The 19,754-nt window shown below is 42.2% G+C and overlaps 1 protein-coding gene across 2 annotated transcripts in view; it reads left to right on the forward strand.

Annotated features, from left to right (window-relative positions):
* PSMB2 (proteasome 20S subunit beta 2) overlaps window positions 1-14,075 on the forward strand; it is a 33,718-nt gene extending 19,643 nt beyond the window's left edge. For both annotated transcript variants that reach the window (XM_081796437.1, XM_060625208.2), the window contains 3 exons: window positions 9,592-9,754; window positions 11,240-11,289; window positions 13,841-14,075. In XM_081796437.1, coding sequence (XP_081652563.1) covers window positions 9,592-9,754; window positions 11,240-11,289; window positions 13,841-13,948 — 321 coding nt within the window. In that variant the 3' untranslated portion in view covers window positions 13,949-14,075. The remainder of the gene's footprint in view (window positions 1-9,591; window positions 9,755-11,239; window positions 11,290-13,840) is intronic.
* The last annotated feature ends 5,679 nt before the right edge of the window (window positions 14,076-19,754 follow it).

Genomic DNA, 19,754 nt, shown 5'->3' on the forward strand with positions numbered 1-19,754 from the left:
CTCTGTTTAGTGTATTTAGAAGTCTATTTATTAAAACACTGTCATCACTAAACAGACTCCTTTGTCCCATTGGTGGTTCTGTATCTCCTTCCAGATTAATCCAGGAATGGAAGTATGCTTCACACACTGCTTAAAGTTCCAAGGTACAGCACAACGCAAAAGAAACCCCACCTCCAAAGTACCTCACTCCTATCGACATGGTCCTATTCAATTAGAGGTGGCAAAGGCTGGCCTGGCTCCAAAGGAAGACTGTCAATTCCTCTCTTTTTCTGTGTCCACGCTCGGCAGGATGCTTCCTCACGCCCACCTCTCTCCCCCTTGCTGTGACTTTGGTTTCCGCCAGATGTCACACCGCTGCTTGTCACCGCCCAGACTCTTCGTCGCTGATTTTGTTGTTTCAGTGTATTTATCACAACTGTTCTCTTCAGCTGTAAAATTTATAGAATTTCACACTCTTCGTAATCACTACAGTGTTTCTTTTTCATGAGAGAGAGAATATACAAGGAGTTGTATGCACAAGAGTTGGAGGGAGGGAAATATTCCACCTAACTTGAGGAAAGTTTGCCTGTGTGTACCATGCACACCCCCCACTCCCAAATGCACAAAGTAAAACAGCTCAGTTCTGCAGGGCTCAGGTACTTAGGAAGTCCATTTCAATCTCAGGGAGAAGTGTATAAGAGGTGTGGTTATTGGCTAATCTCCTTGCTTAAATTTTATCCCTTTTGACTATAAAAAAAAAAAAGAGGGATGATTTGATTGGCTCTTTGTGGGACATCTTGATCTTATTGTTATCTGGTCAGATCTGTTAATTCGGTCAGATCATAAAAGTGACAGTGGTGGTGGTGATGATGATAATAACTAATCTGTATTACTATTATTAACAGGTATTTGCATTAAGCACTTTACATTTATTTATTTAAACCTTCTATAACCCTGTAATGATGGATGCTGTTATTATCCCTGTTGTATAGATGAAGAAATTTCAAAATGACTGAAAGCTTTCCACTTTATTTTTGAAGTTTATTTATTTATTTTGAGAGAGAGAGTGAGTGAGCATGAACAGGGGAGCAGCAGAGAGAGTGAGAGAGAATCCCAAGCAGGCCCCACGCTGCCAGCACAGAGCCTGACTTGAGGCTCTATCCCACAAACCATGATCATGACCTGGGCCGAAGTCTAGAGTCAGACGCTCAATGGACTGAGCCACCCAGACACTCCTAAAGATCTCCATTTTTTTTTTTTTTTTTTTTTTTTTCTCCACTTTAAAATAAACTTATAGGGGCGCCTGGGTGGCTCAGTCGGTTGAGTGTCTGACTTCAGCTCAGGTCATGATCTCACAGTCCGTGAATTTGAGCCCCTATCAGGCTCTGTGCTGACAGCTCAGAGCCTGGAGCCTGCTTTGGATTCTGTGTCTCCCTTTCTCTCTGCTCCTCCTCTGCTCATGCTCTGTGTCTCTCTGTCTCAAAAATAAATAAAAACATTAAAAAAATTTTTTTAAATAAACTTATATCCGGGCATCTGGGTGGCTCAGTCAGTTAAGTGTCTGACTTGGGCTCAGGTCATGATCTCGTGGTTCATGGGTTCAAGCCCTGCATCAGGCTCTGTGCTGACAGTGTGGAGCCTGGAGCCTGCTTAGGATTCTGTGTCTTTCTTGTTCTCTGCCCCTCCCCTGCTCCTGTTCTCTCTCTCTCTCTCAGAAGTAAATAAACATTAAAAAATAAAATAATAAAATAAAATAAGCTTGTATCACGTATTTTTAAGGGAAGAAAAGATACCACATTTGTGTGGTGGTGTTTTTTTTCCCACTTGTAAAAAGAGGCAAAATTTTGGTGGTACCTTTTTTTAGTTTAAAAAAATTTTTTTTATTAACATTTATTTATTTTTGAGAGAGAGAGACAGAGTGTGAGCTGGGGAAGGGTAGAGACAGAGGGAGACAGAATCAGAAGCAGGCTCCAGGCTCTGAGCTGTCAGCACAGAGCCAGATGTGGGTCTCGAACCCACGAACCATGAGATCATGACCCAAGCCGAAGTCTGATGCTTAACAGACTGAGCCACCCAGGCGCCCCAGTGGTACCTTTTTTTAGAAGCTAAAATTCATTTTGAGCTCCCAGGATGGTTCACTTAAAATTTTTTCTTTGTCTATCAATTAAATACAACTTTAAAACTAAAGTATTTTGGTGTTTGTACTGTAAACCGTTGATGGTGATCCTCAAGGCTATTATTGTGCAGGGAGTGTCTCATCTAAATGTTTGGATCATTTATTGGTCATCTGGATGTTTAGGTTCAAAATGTATATAATATTCAATCCTATCCTTTGTTGTGAAGGATGCCAGTTCCTTGGGGACCTCATAACTTTGTTTTATTACCTAGATTTGCTATCTAAATAATTAGAATAGTGGAGACAACCAAAGACTAGATTATATCATGCACAGAACAAGGATTACTTTGTAAAGGATAGAGGTTTCCTGGCAAATCTGTCATGATTGATTAGTGTTCCCATTTCCCTGGAATAATTGACAGATTCTCACATGTAATGCTGCTCATAGGATAGAAGGGAACTGATGAAAAAGTAGCTAGAAAGTGAGACTTGGCACTCAAGTGGACATATCTCTAGTGGCAGAAACAGCACGAAAGTACTTAATAAATTATTAAATGGTACTTACTCTTCAAGAGTGGATGTAGGGTTTGTTTTTGTTTTTGTTTTTTCAGGCTTCCAGAAAATCTATATATGTCTATGTCTCCAGGCCTGTGTCAGTCTCAAGATAGGTGAGGGTAGGTTGAATGCGAAGTGGATATGCTTGAAGTGAAGATGCTTATGAATGTCTTTGAGAGTGAATACAATCATTATCACCTTCTGACTTGGGGCTTCTGAAAGAGTCTGGGAAGGGGAGAGGAGGAAACTGTCATTTACCGCATTTCTGTGTGTCAGCCAGTGTGCTAGGCACTTTTTATTAACATCCTTCCATGTCCCTTTATGAAGACATATATGAGGAATTGTATTTCAGTGCTAGGCGTAGGTGGGCTTCTCCTGAGTACTTGCAGTGTCTATTTCATAGGCACTGTGAACTTCATAGATGATTGTGTGTCTCTAGTAGTAATTTTATTTATTTATTTAAATTTTTTTTTAACGTTTTATTTATTTTTGAGACAGGGAGAGACAGAGCATGAATAGGAGAGGGTCAGAGAGAGGGAGACACAGAATCTGAAACAGGCTCCAGGCTCTGAGCTGTCAGCACAGAGCCTGATGCGGGGCTTGAACTCACGAACCGTGAGATCATGACCTGAGCCGAAGTTGGCTGCTCAACCAACTGAGCCACTCAGGCGCCCCTCTAGTAGTAATTTTAGTATTTATCGAGGCTTTACTGTGTTTTAGGCACTCTGCTTATTGTTCATATGCATTGTCTCTTTGAATCTTCACTGTATCCCTTTTGTGTAGGTATTAGCCCGTGTTTTCAATAACACTAAAATTCAGAGAAGTTAAGTGACTAACTTTTCTAAAGCCACACATTGATAAGATAGGTTTTGAACTCAGGTCTAACTGTACAGTTTACCAAAGCTATTTCTTTCTTTTAAGTTTTTATTTAAATTCTGATTAGTTAACATATATGACAAAATTAGTTTCTACAAATTTTTGTACAATATACAAACATATGACAAAATTAATTCTACAAAATTAGTAGAATTTAGTGATTCGTCACTTACATATAACACCCAGTGCTCATCCCAGCAAGTACCCTCCTTAATACCCATCACCCATTTAGCCCATCCCCCACCTACTCCCTCCATGAATCCTCAGTTTGTTCTCTATAGTTAAGAATCTCTTACGGTTTTCTTCCGTCTCTTTTTTTTCCTTCCCCTATGTTCATTTGTTTGTTTCTTAAATTCCACATATGAGTGAAATCATATATTTGTCTTTCTCTGATTTATTTCACTTAGCATAATACGTTCTAGCTCCATCCACGTGGTTGCAAACGACAAGATTTCATTCTTTTTGATGGCTGAGTAATATTCCATCGTATGTATGTGTATACACACACACACCACATCCTCTTTATCCATTCATCAGTTCTTTTTTTTATTTTTTAATTTAATTTTTTTAGGTTTTTTTTTTTAATGTTTATTTTTGAGAGGGAGAGCAAGCAGGGGAGTGGGAGAGAGAAAGAGAATAAGAATCTGAAGCAGGCCTCAGGCTCTGAGCTCTCAGCACAGAGCCTGATGTGGGGCTCAAACCCACAAACTGTGAGATAATGACCTGAGCTGAAGTCAGATGCTTAACCAACTGAGCCACCCAGGCGCCCCATATCCATTCATCAGTTTGGACATTTGGGCTCTTTCCATAGTTTGGCTATTGTTGATAATGCTGCTATAAACATCAGGGTGCATGTACCCCTTTGAATCTGTATATTTTTGTATCCTTTGGGTAAATACCTAGTAGTGCAAATACTGGGTTGTAGCAGTGTTCTGTTTTTTCATTTTTTCTTTTTTCTTTAAATTAATGTTTATTTTTAGGGGCGCCTGGGTGGCGCAGTCGGTTAAGCGTCCGACTTCAGCCAGGTCACGATCTCGCGGTCCGTGAGTTCGAGCCCCGCGTCAGGCTCTGGGCTGATGGCTCGGAGCCTGGAGCCTATTTCCGATTCTGTGTCTCCCTCTCTCTCTGCCCCTCCCCCGTTCATGCTCTGTCTCTCTCTGTCCCAAAAATAAAAATAAAAAAAAAAAAAAAAAAAAAAAAAAATAAATTAATGTTTATTTTTGAAAGAGAGAGAGACAGAGCAAGAGTGGGGAAGGGGCAGAGAGAGAGGGAAACACAGAATCTGAAGCAGGCTCCAGGCTCTGACCTGTCAGCACAGAGCCCAACACGGGGCTCGAACCCATGAATCGTGAGATCATGACCTGAGCCAAAGTCAGACACTTAACCAACTGAACCACCCAGGCGCTCCAAGGTAGTTCTGTTTTTAACTTTTGAGCAACCTCCATACTGTTTTCCAGAGTGGCTACACCAGTTTGTATTCCCACCAACATCGTAAGAGGGACCCTTTTCTCCACATCCTGGCCAACATCTATTGTTTCCTATGTTAATTTTAGCCATTCTGATAGGAATGAGGTGGTATCTCCTTGTGATTTTGATTTGTATTTCCCTGATGATGAGTGATGTTGAGCATCTTTTCATGTGTCTGTTAGTCATCTGTATGTCAGAGAAGATATTTGCAATGACATATCTGATAAAAGGTTAGTATCCAAAATCTATAAAGAATTTATCAAACTAAACACCCCCCAAAATAATCCAGTTAAGAAATGGGCAGAAGACATGAACAGACATTTTTCCAGACATTTCTTCCTAAAATACTTATTTGTGCTGTTGTTCTCCCCTTTGTTCAATTCTAGATGCATGACCTGTACCCTAAATTTTCCTTTACTTAGCAACCTATGTCTAAAGGGGGTTAGAGGGGTACCTGTGTGCCTTGGTTGAGCGTCTGACTTTGGCTCAGGTCATGATCTCACAGTTCTTGAATTTAAGCCCCACATCAGGCTCACTGCAGTCAGTGTGGAGCCCACCTCAGATCCTCTGTCCCTCTCTCTCTACCCCTCCCCTGCTTGTGCTGTCTCAGAAATAAACACTGAGAAATATAATACAGGGGAATAGAAAGAAGGACCCAGGAGTCTAGTAAAAGGCAACAATATATGTCCATTCAGAGAGATGCTGGCAGTTGATTTAAACTTGAGTGAATTCTTGGAAGTAGGACCTATCGCTTTCTGACATTTGTTTAGTCATTTTCCTCATCTCCTTGTCATACTAGGCATTAGCCACATATAAATTAAAACATATAATGCCTTCTGGTATGATTACTACTCATTCAGCACATATTTATTGAGCATATACTATATGCTTGTGTATCATTGAACAAACCAGACATAATCCTGCCTTCATGGAGCTTATAATTGGCATAAATATTTGAATTGGTAGGCTGTATCTTACACATAAGTATTTTTCTAAGCATACTACCAGCAGTCACATGTGTCTATACTGTCAGAATAACACAAAATTGAGGGGCTTGGAATTTGTCTCATTTCAGGAATACAGTAAGGAATCAAGAATATGAGGGACAATAACAGTCAAGAAACTCATAACTATGGCTTTGTCACTTTGAATTGAACACTGTGATTCTTAGAGGCACAAGAGTGACAATACATAAGACTTAATTTGAAATTTTAAAACACTAGTGTAAGGGGCATCTGGGTGGCTCAGTCGGTTAAGCTTCTGACTCTTGGTTTCGACTTAGGTCATGATCTCACAGTTCGTGGGTTTGAGCTTTGTGTTGGGCTCTGAGCTGACAGTGGAGGGCCTACTTGGGATTCTCTCTCCTTCTCTCTCTCTCTCTCTCTCTCTCTCTCTCTCCCTCTCTCCCTCTCTCCCTCTCTCCCTCCCCTCCCCACCTCCATTTGTTCTCTCTCTCTCTCTCTCTCAAAATAAATAAATAAACTTAACAAAACAAAACAAAACAAAAGACTAGTGTAAGCCAGAGATCTTTGATGGAGTATTATAGGAAGAATTTCAGAAACTGCAAGTTGTTACACAGATGTATTGATTTAATTAGTCTAGCTAACACCATTTATTTATGCTTAAGCATCTCACACTTGCAGAAGTTGGTAATTCGAAGTCACACAATAATTTGTGAGTTATCTTCTCTACCACGTGTTGTAGCTTCTGAATACCAACTTTGATGAGTGTGTGTATCAGATGCTTAAGCATGAATAAATGATATTATATAGACCAATTAAGCAATACCATTTGCTTTTGAAGTTCTGTTGACATAGTTTCATGTAAAATCTTTTGGTGGTGGCTTTTAAAATCACATTGTTTTAAACACAGTGTAATCTCATAGTATAGCAAGATCCTCATTAGAGACAGAACATATCTAGGTTCTGTTGCTTAGACCTCTTTGGGTATCTGAGTGGATCCTTAATTTGCCATTACAACTTGATAAAATTGTTCTGATTAACCATACAGTGGATGTTTTAGCTAGTGAACGAAGAATTGTAGAGTTATCCTCTTAGCAAAAGGGTGAACTTTTTTTTTGTGATAGATAAGAGACTATATTGTGAAATCTCTTAGGGGAGGAAAACCAGTTAGAATTCCCTTGCCATCTCTCTGTTTCTCTCCTCTCTCCCCCATTCTTCTCTCTGCTTCCTCTTTTTTTTTTTTTTTTTTAATATTTTTATTTATTTTTGAGACAGAGAGAGGCAGAGCATGAGCAGGGGAGGGGCAGAGAGAGAGGGAGACACAGAATTTGAAGCAGGCTCCAGGCTCTTAGCTGTCAGCACAGAGGCCGATGTGGTGCTCGAACTCACGGACTGTGAGATCATGACCTGAGCTGAAGTCAGACGCTTAACCGACTGAGCCACCCAGGCACCCCTCTGCTTCCTCTTTGAGATTCTAATTCTAACCATAAGAACATGAAGGTATTCTGTGTCTGCCTGATTTTACAGTATGGTTTTCACACTTAAAAAAATTTTTACTAGAAAAAATCTATTAGATATATATACATATTTTATCTTTAGCTAATTTAAACAGTTTAGTTTTTGTTGTTTAAAGTGGAATGCTATTGAAAGGAGATTGGGGTATAGCTAATATGCTACGAAAGGTAGGCAGCATCTTTTCTTCCAGAGTTTGGGATGCCTCACCTCTATTATTTTTTCTCACCATACTCCCCAGAAGCTAGAAAAGGGAAGGATTAGTTGACCCAGTTGACCCAGTTTTACACATAAGGAAACAGAAACTCATAGGGGTTAAGTGTCTTGCCTAAGGTCAGACTTACTAAGAATGTAGTTGCAGAATGTGGCAGAGAGTTCCAGAGCCTGGCAGAGTGTAGCACACTACCCACTGGGAAATGTGACAAGCACGTAATTATTTTCTCAGAAGACTTGACTACTGCTGGTCAGTTCTTACTCCTCTCAGAATATCCACCATCCACCCAAGGCAGAAACTTGTTTGCAGTTTAGGGCTACACTGTAATCTTTAGGAAATGTTACTTAGGACAACTGGCTTAGAATTCTAAGTTAGTATATAATATTTTCATGTGTTCTTCTAACATGAACTTCTTCAAGCTTCCAGGTGTCCATGTTAATCATTGTCCAAAGAATGTAAGGTGTCACTTTTAGGGCCACTAGCTGTTATTACTTTATGCTTTATACACTCGCTTTATTACTTTAAAAGGGTGCATAAATGTATTCAGTTTCATTTAATGTGCATTTAATTGAATATGTAAATTTAAGGATGGGCACATAACCTGAGCAAGGCCTGCTCACTACCCACTGAGGCCAATGCAAGGTGGAAAACACATTTTCCGGAGAAAAAGGAAGCCTTGTAAAATGGGAGTCTCACCACTGATGCCTAGGGCCGTACACAGGCTGAATTTAACATGGTAAATGGCCCAGCTAGTGTAGAAAAAAATAATCTTCCATTTGGAGATGAAGATCAAGGCCGACTTACTAAAGGTTCTTTGTAGAAACTTGCATGTTTAGATTTGCCAGTAATACAAAGAAAGAACACCAGTTAATTACTTTTTGTTTGTTTCGTTGATAAAAATTACTTTTTAGTTACCTTAGGAGAGCCTTCTTATATGAGAAAAAATGTTAGCGTTTCACCTAAATCTATAGTTCTTCCAGTGTTGCTATGTTTCCACAGTTCTTCTAGAGCATTTATGGACTTCATTATTACTGTCTGCATTAAAGTTTAGTGATTTGAGGGGCACCTGGCTGGCTTAGTCAGTAGAGCATGTAACTCTTTTTTTTTTTAATTTTTTTAACATTTATTTTATTTTTGAGAGACAGACAGAGTGAAAGAGGGAGATGGGCACAGAGAGAGGGAGATACAGAATCCGAAGCAGGCTCCAGGCTCTGAGCTGTCAGCACAGAGCCTGATGCGGGGCTCAAACTCATGAACAGTGAGATCATGAACCGAGCTGAAGTCGGCCGCTTAACCAACTAACTGAACCACCCAGGCGCCCCTAGAGCATGTAACTCTTGAGTTCGAGCCCCATGGTGGGTGTGGAGCCTACTTAAAATTTAAAAAATTTTTAAATGTTTAGTGGTTTGACTTAAATTTTTGAGACCTACTATCCTTCTGCACCCCCAAGTTGTTTCTTTAATACTATGGCATATAGTCTCTACCATCTGAAATTTTGGTCCAGGTGCCCAGATGGAATCTGTTTATTTTGGAAGATGTGGTTGGAGCTGCTGCTTTCTTTAGTCTGTGGCCTGACACTCTCAGAACTGTGTTTTTTGGTTTCAGCAGTTAGAAAAGACGTAAGAGCACCTATGTTTTGCTTTTGTAACAAGTTCTTGTCCACAGGCTTTACGAAGAAAGCAGCTTTTTTGAATACCGATAAGTGCTCCCAATGCCCTTACGTTCAAACAAGCTAACTTCCCTTTACAAACTCTTACCACACTCTTAGGCCTTTAGATTTCTCTGTTTTTACTTTCATCATGATTTACTTAGCTGCTGTTATTTTCTTATTCATCAGGAATTGGAATGATCCCATTTGTCATGGAAAGAGATGTTGGTGCTACTGCTTTGACCATGTCTTTCTTCTGCAGACCCCGTATCACGTCAACCTCCTCCTGGCTGGCTATGACGAGCATGAGGGTCCAGCGCTTTACTACATGGACTACCTGGCAGCCTTGGCCAAGGCCCCTTTTGCAGCCCATGGCTATGGTGCCTTCCTGACTCTTAGTATCCTGGATCGATACTACACTCCAAGTAAGTTCTAGCACTCTAGGTAGGGAATACAGTCCTGTCCTGAGCTGCCTTCTGGTTTTGTACACTACTCCTGGAGTTGGGTGGTCGGGGCTTGAATAGAGGATGGATCCTAAGAAGCACATCCAGGTACCTTCTGGAAGCTGCTCTCCCCTCCAGGTCAGTAGGGTTCTTGAAAAGCTAATAAAAGTCCTTCTTTTACCAGACAGAAGGAGATACTGCATATGTCCAGAGCTGGGTTTTGTTTTGTTTAAAAGGGTGCTACAGTAGTGACTAAAATTAATTTTTCAGTTACAAAAGTTCAGTTTTTTAATTCATTTTGCCCAGCCTAGATGCTTATTAGCATCTCAGCTATAAAGAATGAGCAAATAAGCAAAGTGGTTTGCATGTTTGAGTTTGTGAGGATGAACAGGTCCCCAGAATGACAATGGAAGATTTCTTTGCTTAAACATCAAAGCTTTTAAGGCCACAAGCCTTGGCCCTTCGCTTGGTTCTTTATCAGCTGCTGGCTGCCCCTCCTGTGAGAAAGAGCTGGCTCTCTACTTGTCAGTAAACTGTTAGCTTGGCAAAGCTTCTAGCACAGGGATGCTTTTGTGCTACATTCTATCTTCTGACTCCAATCCCAAACTTGACTTTAGCCACTGTGAGCAATAGGCACTTGGGATTCTTCACTTTTCTAGGCTATAGATGCAGCCCAGATAGCCATTCCTCTCCTTAAATTCCATTCTTCCCTATCAGTACGGTAAAAATCTGGCTTCTTTACTCTTTTTTTTGGTGCTGCCCTCTCACTCAACCTTAGCCATGCCAGAGCTCCAGGCCACATCCTGAAAAGCATTAGTCTGGCCTCCTAATGACTGTTTCTTGATTTGGCATCTGTCAGTAATACAGCTGACTTCCCCACCAAAATCACCACTAACCACCCTTGAAGCCTAACTGCATAATATGTCATCCCAGTTTGCCATGCCTGTGGACAGTTCCTTTGGCTCCTGTTTTATGAGAGTCTCAGCCCTATCCCATGAATTCTCTTTCCATTGTTAAACTGAGACCCAGCTGGGAAAGTGAGGCTAAAACTCTGGCCTGTCCTCCCTTGCCCTGATTTGCAGCTGGCTAGGGCAGATGGAACCGATTTAAGCCCTAGTCTAAAAGGGTGGGGTGGGTAGGGGTGAGGGGGATGGGCGATAAAAAAGAGGCAAGCCGCTGGACTTCTCTAGAGGCAGGCCCTGGCCATGGGAGGCAGAATTCCGTCATGCTTACCCTTCTCTGTAGCAAATCAATTTGCAATGGCTTGTGGCTGCTGGAGCACTGGGTCTGGGGCATCCTCCACTGCATATGGAATAAGTTTGTTGCAAGCTAGAAGGCTAGGTATTTTTTTGCCTTTTCCGTTTGTGTGGCATGCTGACCTGAAGAAATTTGAAACTTAAAAGTTGTGGCAGAGAGTTGGACTTGATGGCAACTCCTTGAATACGTGGCCTCTGTGTTCTCTTTCAGCTATCTCTCGTGAGAGGGCAGTGGAGCTTCTTAGGAAATGTCTAGAGGAGGTGAGTAGTTCCCACAGGAACCTGAAAGGAATGTTTATCTCTGTTTGCCAATATTGTTCATTCCTTGGTTGCAGTTTTTCCCTGATCTTTGCCAGAAGGTGTAATAAATACACACTAACCAGATGTGAAGTTGCTACCAGGGATAGAGTTTGGTGGGTAACAAACTCTCATGGGTTACCTCCCATCAATGTCAATTTTACAATTTAGTTATCTTTTTTTGGCTCATCCAACCTAGTGATTCTCAGAATTTGGCATGTATAAGAATCATCTTGGGAACTGTTTTTTTGATTGATTGTTTTGTTTTTATTTTTGTTTTTAAGCAGATTCGTGACTACCCTACTCCCATTCCCACCACTGATTCTGATTCAGTTGTCCTGGTGTAGAGTCTGAGTATTTGATTAGCAGTCCCAGGTGATTTTGCTGCAGGCGGTAACTGGGTCATATTTTAAGAACTACTACCTTAGGGACGCTTCAGTTGGTTAAGTGTCCGACTTCAGTCAGATCATGATCTCACGGTTCGTGGGTTCGAGCTCTGTGTTGGGCTCTGTTCTGACAGCTCAGAGCCTGGAGCCTGCTTTGGATTCTGTGTGTGTCTCTCTCTCTGCCCCTCCCCTGCTCCTGCTGTGTCTGTTTCTCTCTCTCTCAAAGATAAATAATAAAAATTTAAAAAAATAAAAGAAAAGAGCTATCTTAGACTTAATATCTGCTGTATTTGTGTCACCTGGGGTTGCCATACCCCAGGTGTCTGCTTTCTTTTAAAAAAATTTTTTATTTTTAATGTTTATTTTTGAGACAGTGCCAAGTGGGGGAGGGGCAGAGAGAGAGGGAGACACAGAATCTGAAACAGGCTCCAGGCTCTGAGCTGTCAGTACAGAACCCGATGTGGGGCTCTAACCCACAAACCGTGAGATCATGACCTGAGCCGAAGTCAGACACTTAAGCAACTGAGCCACCCAGGCGCCTTGTGTCTGCTCTCTTAACAGTCCATTAGTCCTGGAGAGAAAGCCTTCCCTGAGAATTCAGGAGGCCATAGAAAGCAACTGGGAAGCTTTAAGCAGAAGAAGAGAGTAGCTTTTAGTTTATGAGGCCAGGAACGTGGACCCCACCCATTAATACTGCTGCTAAGAGTCTAAGGCTTCGGGTTATGTATGGAGGATGAGGAGGAAGAGAAAGCAGCTCCCTTAGGCTTTTAAATTCTTTTACTGTTCTTGTGGCCTAAGGATGAACTTGAATTTGTGGTCTAGGAGAGAGCAGGTGGGTGAGAGCAGGTGGGAGCACTGAGCATAATGTCAATTTGCCTCTTATACAACCCTGTCTTCTTCAGTCCACAGTGTCCCCATTCTTCCTCATGTTTGCAAATCCCCTTTACAAAGCAGAAACTGAGGACAAACTCATGTACTTTGCTTAGCCATCCAGCTAAGAGACCATATTAGTCCAGCAGTCCTAAGTGTTACAGGGGGTGTCAGGGAGAAGCCACTGGCACATCAAGGGCTTTGAGACTTTATTCACTATGGACCCTAAACATGATCATTTTAGAAACCCATATTTCTTGTCACCTTTTCTTGATTTTAGAGCTTGTTTTTGGATGTAGGAGTCATCAGCCAGAGGAGACTCTGGAAATGGAGTGGGTTTTTGATGCCCAGTCCTCAGCTGTAAAGATGGGAAATATCACAGGAGGGAGGGCTTGGGCCTGGGGAGGTGGACATTTCTGGGATATGCTTCTGAGGGAGCAAGTAGAGAGCTTTGTGCCTTCCCTCTGGAGACTAAGTGAGGTGTCCAGGAAGGGTGGCCACAGAAGCCAAGATTTCCTCCAGCCGTCTTCCTCTATAATCACCAGCCAGGTTAGTGGGGCTGTCTGCTTCCATGCACAATAGAGCACTGCTTGTTTGGAACAGCCTCTCAAGCAGAGAGTCTTAATGAGAGTGCGGAGGTGTTATTTTAATCACAGGTCAGCTTGGACTGCAGGAGTTGGAAGTAGGGGTTGTTCCAAGAGCAGTTCTTCCAACACCCTTCCACCATTCCTGTGGCTACACACACACACACACACACACACACACACACACACACACACACACAGATGGGAGTCACACAGTCAGTCCTTGTAATGTCGGTGGGTGGGGCTATGGTGACTGGAGTAAATTCTTGGGACGTAGGAATACATTGCTTTGGTCCAAAGTTTATTCCTAGAGCAATCACTCTTTGTAGGCTGATTACCTTGAGACATTTTTAGAAAGAAGTCTGTGTTTACCAGACTGATTGGTAGCAGACCGTGGGGAATAGAGCTTTGGATTTTCTTACTCTTTCATCAGCTGACTGACCAGAGACAAGCTCCCAGCTGCATCTCCCAGTCCTCCCTCACCACCTTCCAGCCTCCAGCTGCAGTTTGGGGTTTTTTCAGTGTCTGAGTACTGACTGCCCCAGTACAATATAAGCTCCACAAAAGCAAGGATTTTTTATCTGCTTGTATGCCCAGTGCCCTCGAAGAGAGCCTGGCCCATAGTTAGTGCTCAGTAAATACTTTTTGACTGATTTTCTTCATCTCTGTCTGCAGCTCCAGAAACGCTTCATCCTGAATCTGCCAACCTTCAGTGTTCGAATCATTGACAAAAATGGCATCCATGACCTGGACAACATTTCCTTCCCTAAACAGGGCTCCTAACCTCATGCCTTCTCTCCAGTTTGCCAGGGAACTTTTTTTGATGGGCTCCTTCGTCTTTTTCTACTCTTTTGACGTGCATCCTTGATAGATGGTTAATTCAGAATAAAGCTGAATCTGGATACATTGAGCTCTCTGTTTTGAGTCTCCATTTACCTATCATCACTTCAGGACAGAAATGGAGAAAGGATGATCTGCATTGGACTTTTTGCCGGGACTGTCTTTCCTTCTGCCCCTTTCCCTTCATTAATGCTCTAATTGTCCTTTTAGCTGATAGCCCTGCATTCTGTTTCACTGCCTAGCTTCCTTCCCGTCTAGCTCTTTCATATATCTTGCTTGCTAATGTCTCATTTCCCTAAAGCAGTGGTTCTTTTTACCCCTAAGCTTAACGTTTTAAAAATTAGTTTGAGGGGCGGCTGGGTGGCTCAGTCAGTTGAGCATCCGACTTCGGCTCAGGTCATGATCTCACTGTTCGTGGCTTCGAGCCCCGCATTGGGCTATGTGCTGACTGCTCAGAGCCTGGAGCCTGTTTCAGATTCTATGTCTTCCCCGCTCACACTCTGTCTCTCTCTCTCTCAAAAATAAATAAACATTAAAAAATAAAAATTAGTTTGAATACATAATACGTACACTTAGTAAAAAATACAAGTGATACAAAGACACGCAGTAAAAAATGTTTCTGCTGTCCCTATAATTTGATTACCTGCTTCCCTTCCCAGAGGAAACTTCAGCTACTAATTTCTTACCTACCCTTTAAGATAGAAGTTGTTCCTGTATAAAGCACAAACACACACGTATGCATGCGCACGCATACACACATAACCCCTCTTAAAAGTATTTGTAGGGGCGCCTGGGTGGCGCAGTCGGTTAAGCGTCCGACTTCAGCCAGGTCACGATCTCGCGGTCCGTGAGTTCGAGCCCCGCGTCAGGCTCTGGGCTGATGGCTCGGAGCCTGGAGCCTGTTTCCGATTCTGTGTCTCCCTCTCTCTCTGCCCCTCCCCCGTTCATGCTCTGTCTCTCTCTGTCCCAAAAATAAATAAAAAACGTTGAAAAAAAAAAAAAAGTATTTGTAAATGGTCTGCATACTGCTTCTTAATTAATTTTTTTTTTTTTAACGTTTATTTTTGAGACAGAGAGAGACAGAGCATAAATGGGGGAGGGACAGAGAGAGAGGGAGACACAGAATCGGAAGCAGGCTCCAGGCTCTGAGCCATCAGCCCAGAGCCCGACGGGGGGCTTGAATTCACGGACCATGAGATCGTGACCTGAGCTGAAGTCAGACGCCTAACCGACTGAGCCACCCAGGCACCCCACTGCTTTTTAATTTAACATATACTAGATTGTTCTATATCAGTATACATATACCTAGTTTATTCTTGTTGACAGTTGGGCAATGTTCTATTAAATTGATGTGCTGTAGTTAATTAACCAAATACCTGTATTACTTCCTAATCTAGCTTTTTGGGAATGAATAATGTAAATGTTTTTTGATTAGTGCCACTAAAATGATGGTTCTTAACTGGATGTATGTATCAGAATCATCCCGGGGAGTTTTCTTCTTTATACATGATTAGGCTGCAGTCACTCCCAGATTCTAACTAAGCAGGTTTGGGTCCTAGACATAGGAATATTTTTTAAAGCTTCCTAAGTAATTTGTGTCTTCAGCCATGATAGAGAATGGTTGGGTGGAAGTTTCTTTAGAGCGTGGTCCTCAAGCTTAAGCATGAATCTCAATTCCCTGGAGGGCTTATTGATACACAGCTTGCTGGGTCCTGCCCCTGTAGCTTCTACATGTTTGGGGTATGGCCTGAGATTCTGCATTCTAACATTTCCAATTGATGCTGCTGCTGCTGCTGGTCTAGTTAACACACTTAGTCTTGTCTTTTTTTTTTTAATGTCTCATTTTACTTTTGAGAGAGAGAGAGAGAGAGACAGAGTGCGAGTGGGGAAGGGGCAGAGAGAGATGGAGACACAGAATCCAAAGCAGTCTCCAGGCTCTGAGCTGTCAGCACAGAACCTGACACAGGGCTCGAACTCACAAACCGGGAGATCATGACCTGAGCCGGTGGGATGCTTAACCAACTGAGCCACCCAGGTACCCCTAAACCCCACTTGGTCTTAAACTAAGATGAGCCCTACTTTATCCAGTTCTGTGCTACTCTTAATACCATATACAGATAATTTTTTTGTTTATCTGAAGTAAAATACCATCTCTCTAAGATACTACCTACATTCAGAACCTTTGTACTAACTATTGTGTTAACATCAGATTAGAATGTCATATACTTTGGGGGACACCTGTGGTAGATGTTTAAACCATAAGAAGAAATTTAATCATTGGGTAAATGGGGAAAAAGAGATTCATATCACCACAGCTGGTTCAACCTCTACTACCACTATGAATATGCGTAGGTTTTGGCTTTTGGCTGGCTTTCTGGGTCTTTTTCTAAGGCATCTATTTTTAGAGCTCCACAGGTGATTCTGATGCTTGCCCCAGTTGAGTATCTGTACTAAAATTTAGGAGTCCTGCTTCATGGTTTTCCCATCTGTGAAATGGTCAAAATTGTACCTATTCCATGGGGGATAGTTAGGAGGATTCCATGAGGTAACGTGAAGCGTTTTGAACAGGGCCTCGTATGCGGTAAGTATATAATCATTGTGATACTGCATCCACTGCTCACCAGGAATAAACTTGTTATTCTGCATGCATGCGTCATCAGGAATGAAATGGTTCTCTGTCTTTGAAGTGTCCCCAGGGCAAGCTGGGTAAGTCCACCAGCCTACCCTAACTCCAGTCTCCTTTCTCCAATCCATATCTCTTTTCTGAGCCCCAGATCAACTTACTCCTAAGCATCTCACCTCCAGCATCAGATGCTCTACCGACTGAGCCAGCCAGGCACCCTGGCATCATTTATTTTTAAGAAACTTAATTTAGAATAAATTTGGTTTTATACAAAATTGCACAAGATAATGCAATGTTTCCTTCTACCTCTCCCCTGGCTCCCCCTTAGGTTAACATCTTACATAGCCACTGTGCATTTGTCAAAAACTAAAACCAATATTGATTAGTACATTAGTATTAGCTCTGACTTTTATTCAGATTTTACCCATTTTCCCATGAATGTCCTTTTTCTGTTCTGGAATACAGTTCAGGATGCCACATTGCACTTAGCTAGGCACCATTTTTGGTGCCTTTTTCTCCTTCCTTCACATAGTCACTGAGTTGTAGCAGTTTTACTTCCTAAATCTCTTTTAGTAAAACTCCCAAGTATTCTGGTTTATCATTCACCTTCTTTCCTGGACTATTTTAACAGCCTCCTACCTTCTCTACTTTTAATCTTTTTCCTCTCTAGTTCTTTCTCTGTACTCTACAAATTTGACCATCCATACATCTTTTCACTTAAAACTTTGATGGTTTTCCACTGTTTCTAGAATAAAACCCAGTTCTTTAGTTTGACATGTGAGGCATTTCATAATCCTCTCCCATGCTAGCTCCCCAGTTTCTTTTCCCTCTTTCATACTTCATAAAGCCCGTGATCCAACTGAATTTCCATGGCCTCAACATACATTTATGACTTCACACCTGTATATGCCCACTGGAAGGGTAAGCATTGCTTCTTGAAATTTTTCTTACAGATAATGTATATGTGTGTGATTGAGTCATAATGCAATACGCTGTTTTCTCATCTGTTTTCTTCCACCAGAGTTAATTATTTTAATGCCAGCTGTATCCCTCTAAATTGATTTCCTGGAGTTTGAAAAACACTGGGAATTCACTGATTGTTTAACACTCATGCCCGAACTGCTCAGAATGGTCTTCCGATTGGTTCCCATCTGCTTTCAGGTGATTAATACACAGAAAGCAATCTATTCCTTCGTGGGGTAGAGGAGATAGGTTGGAGAGGAGAACAGCTGGTTTGCCTCAGGGTAGGGAAGCTGAGCCCTGACTAGTAAAGAGTTTGGAGAAGCGGACAAGGAACCTCTGAGTGGTGGGGGAGGGTGATGAGAGAGCTTGAGAAATGCTTGGCTTCCCAGCTCAACACCAATGGCTGAGCCTGCTCTGCCTGAAGCCCAGAGTCCTTTCACTGTTCTTTGTCTGGGCCCTTTGCTCGACGCAGGCAAAAGTTCTCAGTATCCTAATTGTCTGCTGCTCACTTAGCTCCTCTGTTAGGAGGTTGTGTTTGACAGGAGAAAGGCCTGCTGCTCAGCCTCACTCACCTAACTTCATGAGGTTTCAAAGAGGGAAGGTGGTCAAAGGCTACTCATTCCTTCAGGAGCACCGTGACCCTTTAAGACAAATGAATATGGGGCACTTAGGGTGGCTCAGTTGGTTGAGCATCTGACTTTGGCTCAGGTCATGATCTCGCAGTTCACTGAGTTCAAGCCCCATACTGGGCTCACTGCTATCAGTGTGGAGCCCGCTTCGGATCCTCTGTCCTTTTGTCTCTCTGCCCCTCCCCCACTTGTGCTCTCTCAAAAATAAATAAAACATTTTAAAAAAGGTTTAAAGAAATGAATATGAACTCAAAACATTGATGCTTACCTAGTCTAAATACTCCATTTAATTCACAGCTACTTGCTTTGTGAGAAAGAAGTCATGTAATCTGTATATACTTTTTCTTTAATCATCATCTACTTTTCCTTAGGGGTAGACCCAGTTTGTCAGGGGATAAAACACAATTTATTTTGCTGTGGAATCACCAACAAACAGAAGTTAACTGGGAAGAGTCAAATTCTGAGACCTCATTAGAAGCTTCTTATGCCACTTATGTTCTCCACAGTATACTCCTGCCTCTGTACTGTTATCATCTTGACCATATACTGGAGGACAAGAGCCTTAGGGCCCAAAGGGCTGGAGAACCTACTTTTGTTTGACTCAGACCTGAGAGCACCTTTGCAGAGGGCATGTGGAGCAGTGGGAATGGAGGGGTGGAAGAGACAGACCTGTATGAGCCCCTCTTACTTGCTCTCTGACCTTGGTCAAGTTGCTCAGAGGTAGAATTTTATCCCTAAAATAGAACTTGGTGAGGACTACATGGTTAACTTAGGGAAAGTTGTCCAGCACTGAATGGTTGATGATAAACTGGTTCCCTCCATGTTCACCTTAGAGATATTTACAGCCTTTTATTGATTTATTACCATGTGCTGAGCATTGTTTAAGTGCTATATGTCTGTTATTTCATTTAATCCCCTCAACTTCCTGTAGTCTCAAACAGCTTTTGTGGTTGAGTGTCTCTTGCCAGGCCCAGGGCTTTGGTTAAAGCAGAGCATACATACTTCCAGCCTTTCCTCCATTCCTCCTTTCATATGGGTGGGATGAAGCAGTGAACCTTCTTGGGAAAAGAAATCACATCTTTGGACCTTTCTCTAGGAGATGCTTCCTGGACTTTATGTTCCCTTAACTCCCAGCATCTTTGTCTGATGACACACCTGCAAAGAACTGGGGAAGAGCATTCCAGGCAAAGAGAACAGTGAGTGCAATGACCCTGAGGCACAAAACTAAGCAACAAAAAGGAAACTAGTGTGGCTAGAGCAAAGGGAATGATGAAGAGAATAGTTGAAGGTTGGAAGTAGACAAAGTCCAGGTCATTGCAGGGCTTAGTATGAAGGTGTACCAGTAAAAATAGACCAGTTGAAAGTTACTTCAGTAGTCCTGAGGACGAGGGTAGTGGCAGAGGAGATAAAAGAGGATGGACCTTCTGATGCATTGGGTGTAGGGAAAGAAACAGGACTCCTCCATTTCCAGCTTGAGCAGCTGGGTGGGGAGTGGTACCATTTACTGAGAGGGAAACTGTGGAGCAGGTCAAGA

The sequence above is a fragment of the Panthera onca genome, chromosome C1 (genome assembly GCF_046562875.1).
Source record: "Panthera onca isolate mPanOnc1 chromosome C1, mPanOnc1 haplotype 2, whole genome shotgun sequence".
Classification (NCBI taxonomy): Eukaryota; Metazoa; Chordata; class Mammalia; order Carnivora; family Felidae; genus Panthera; species Panthera onca.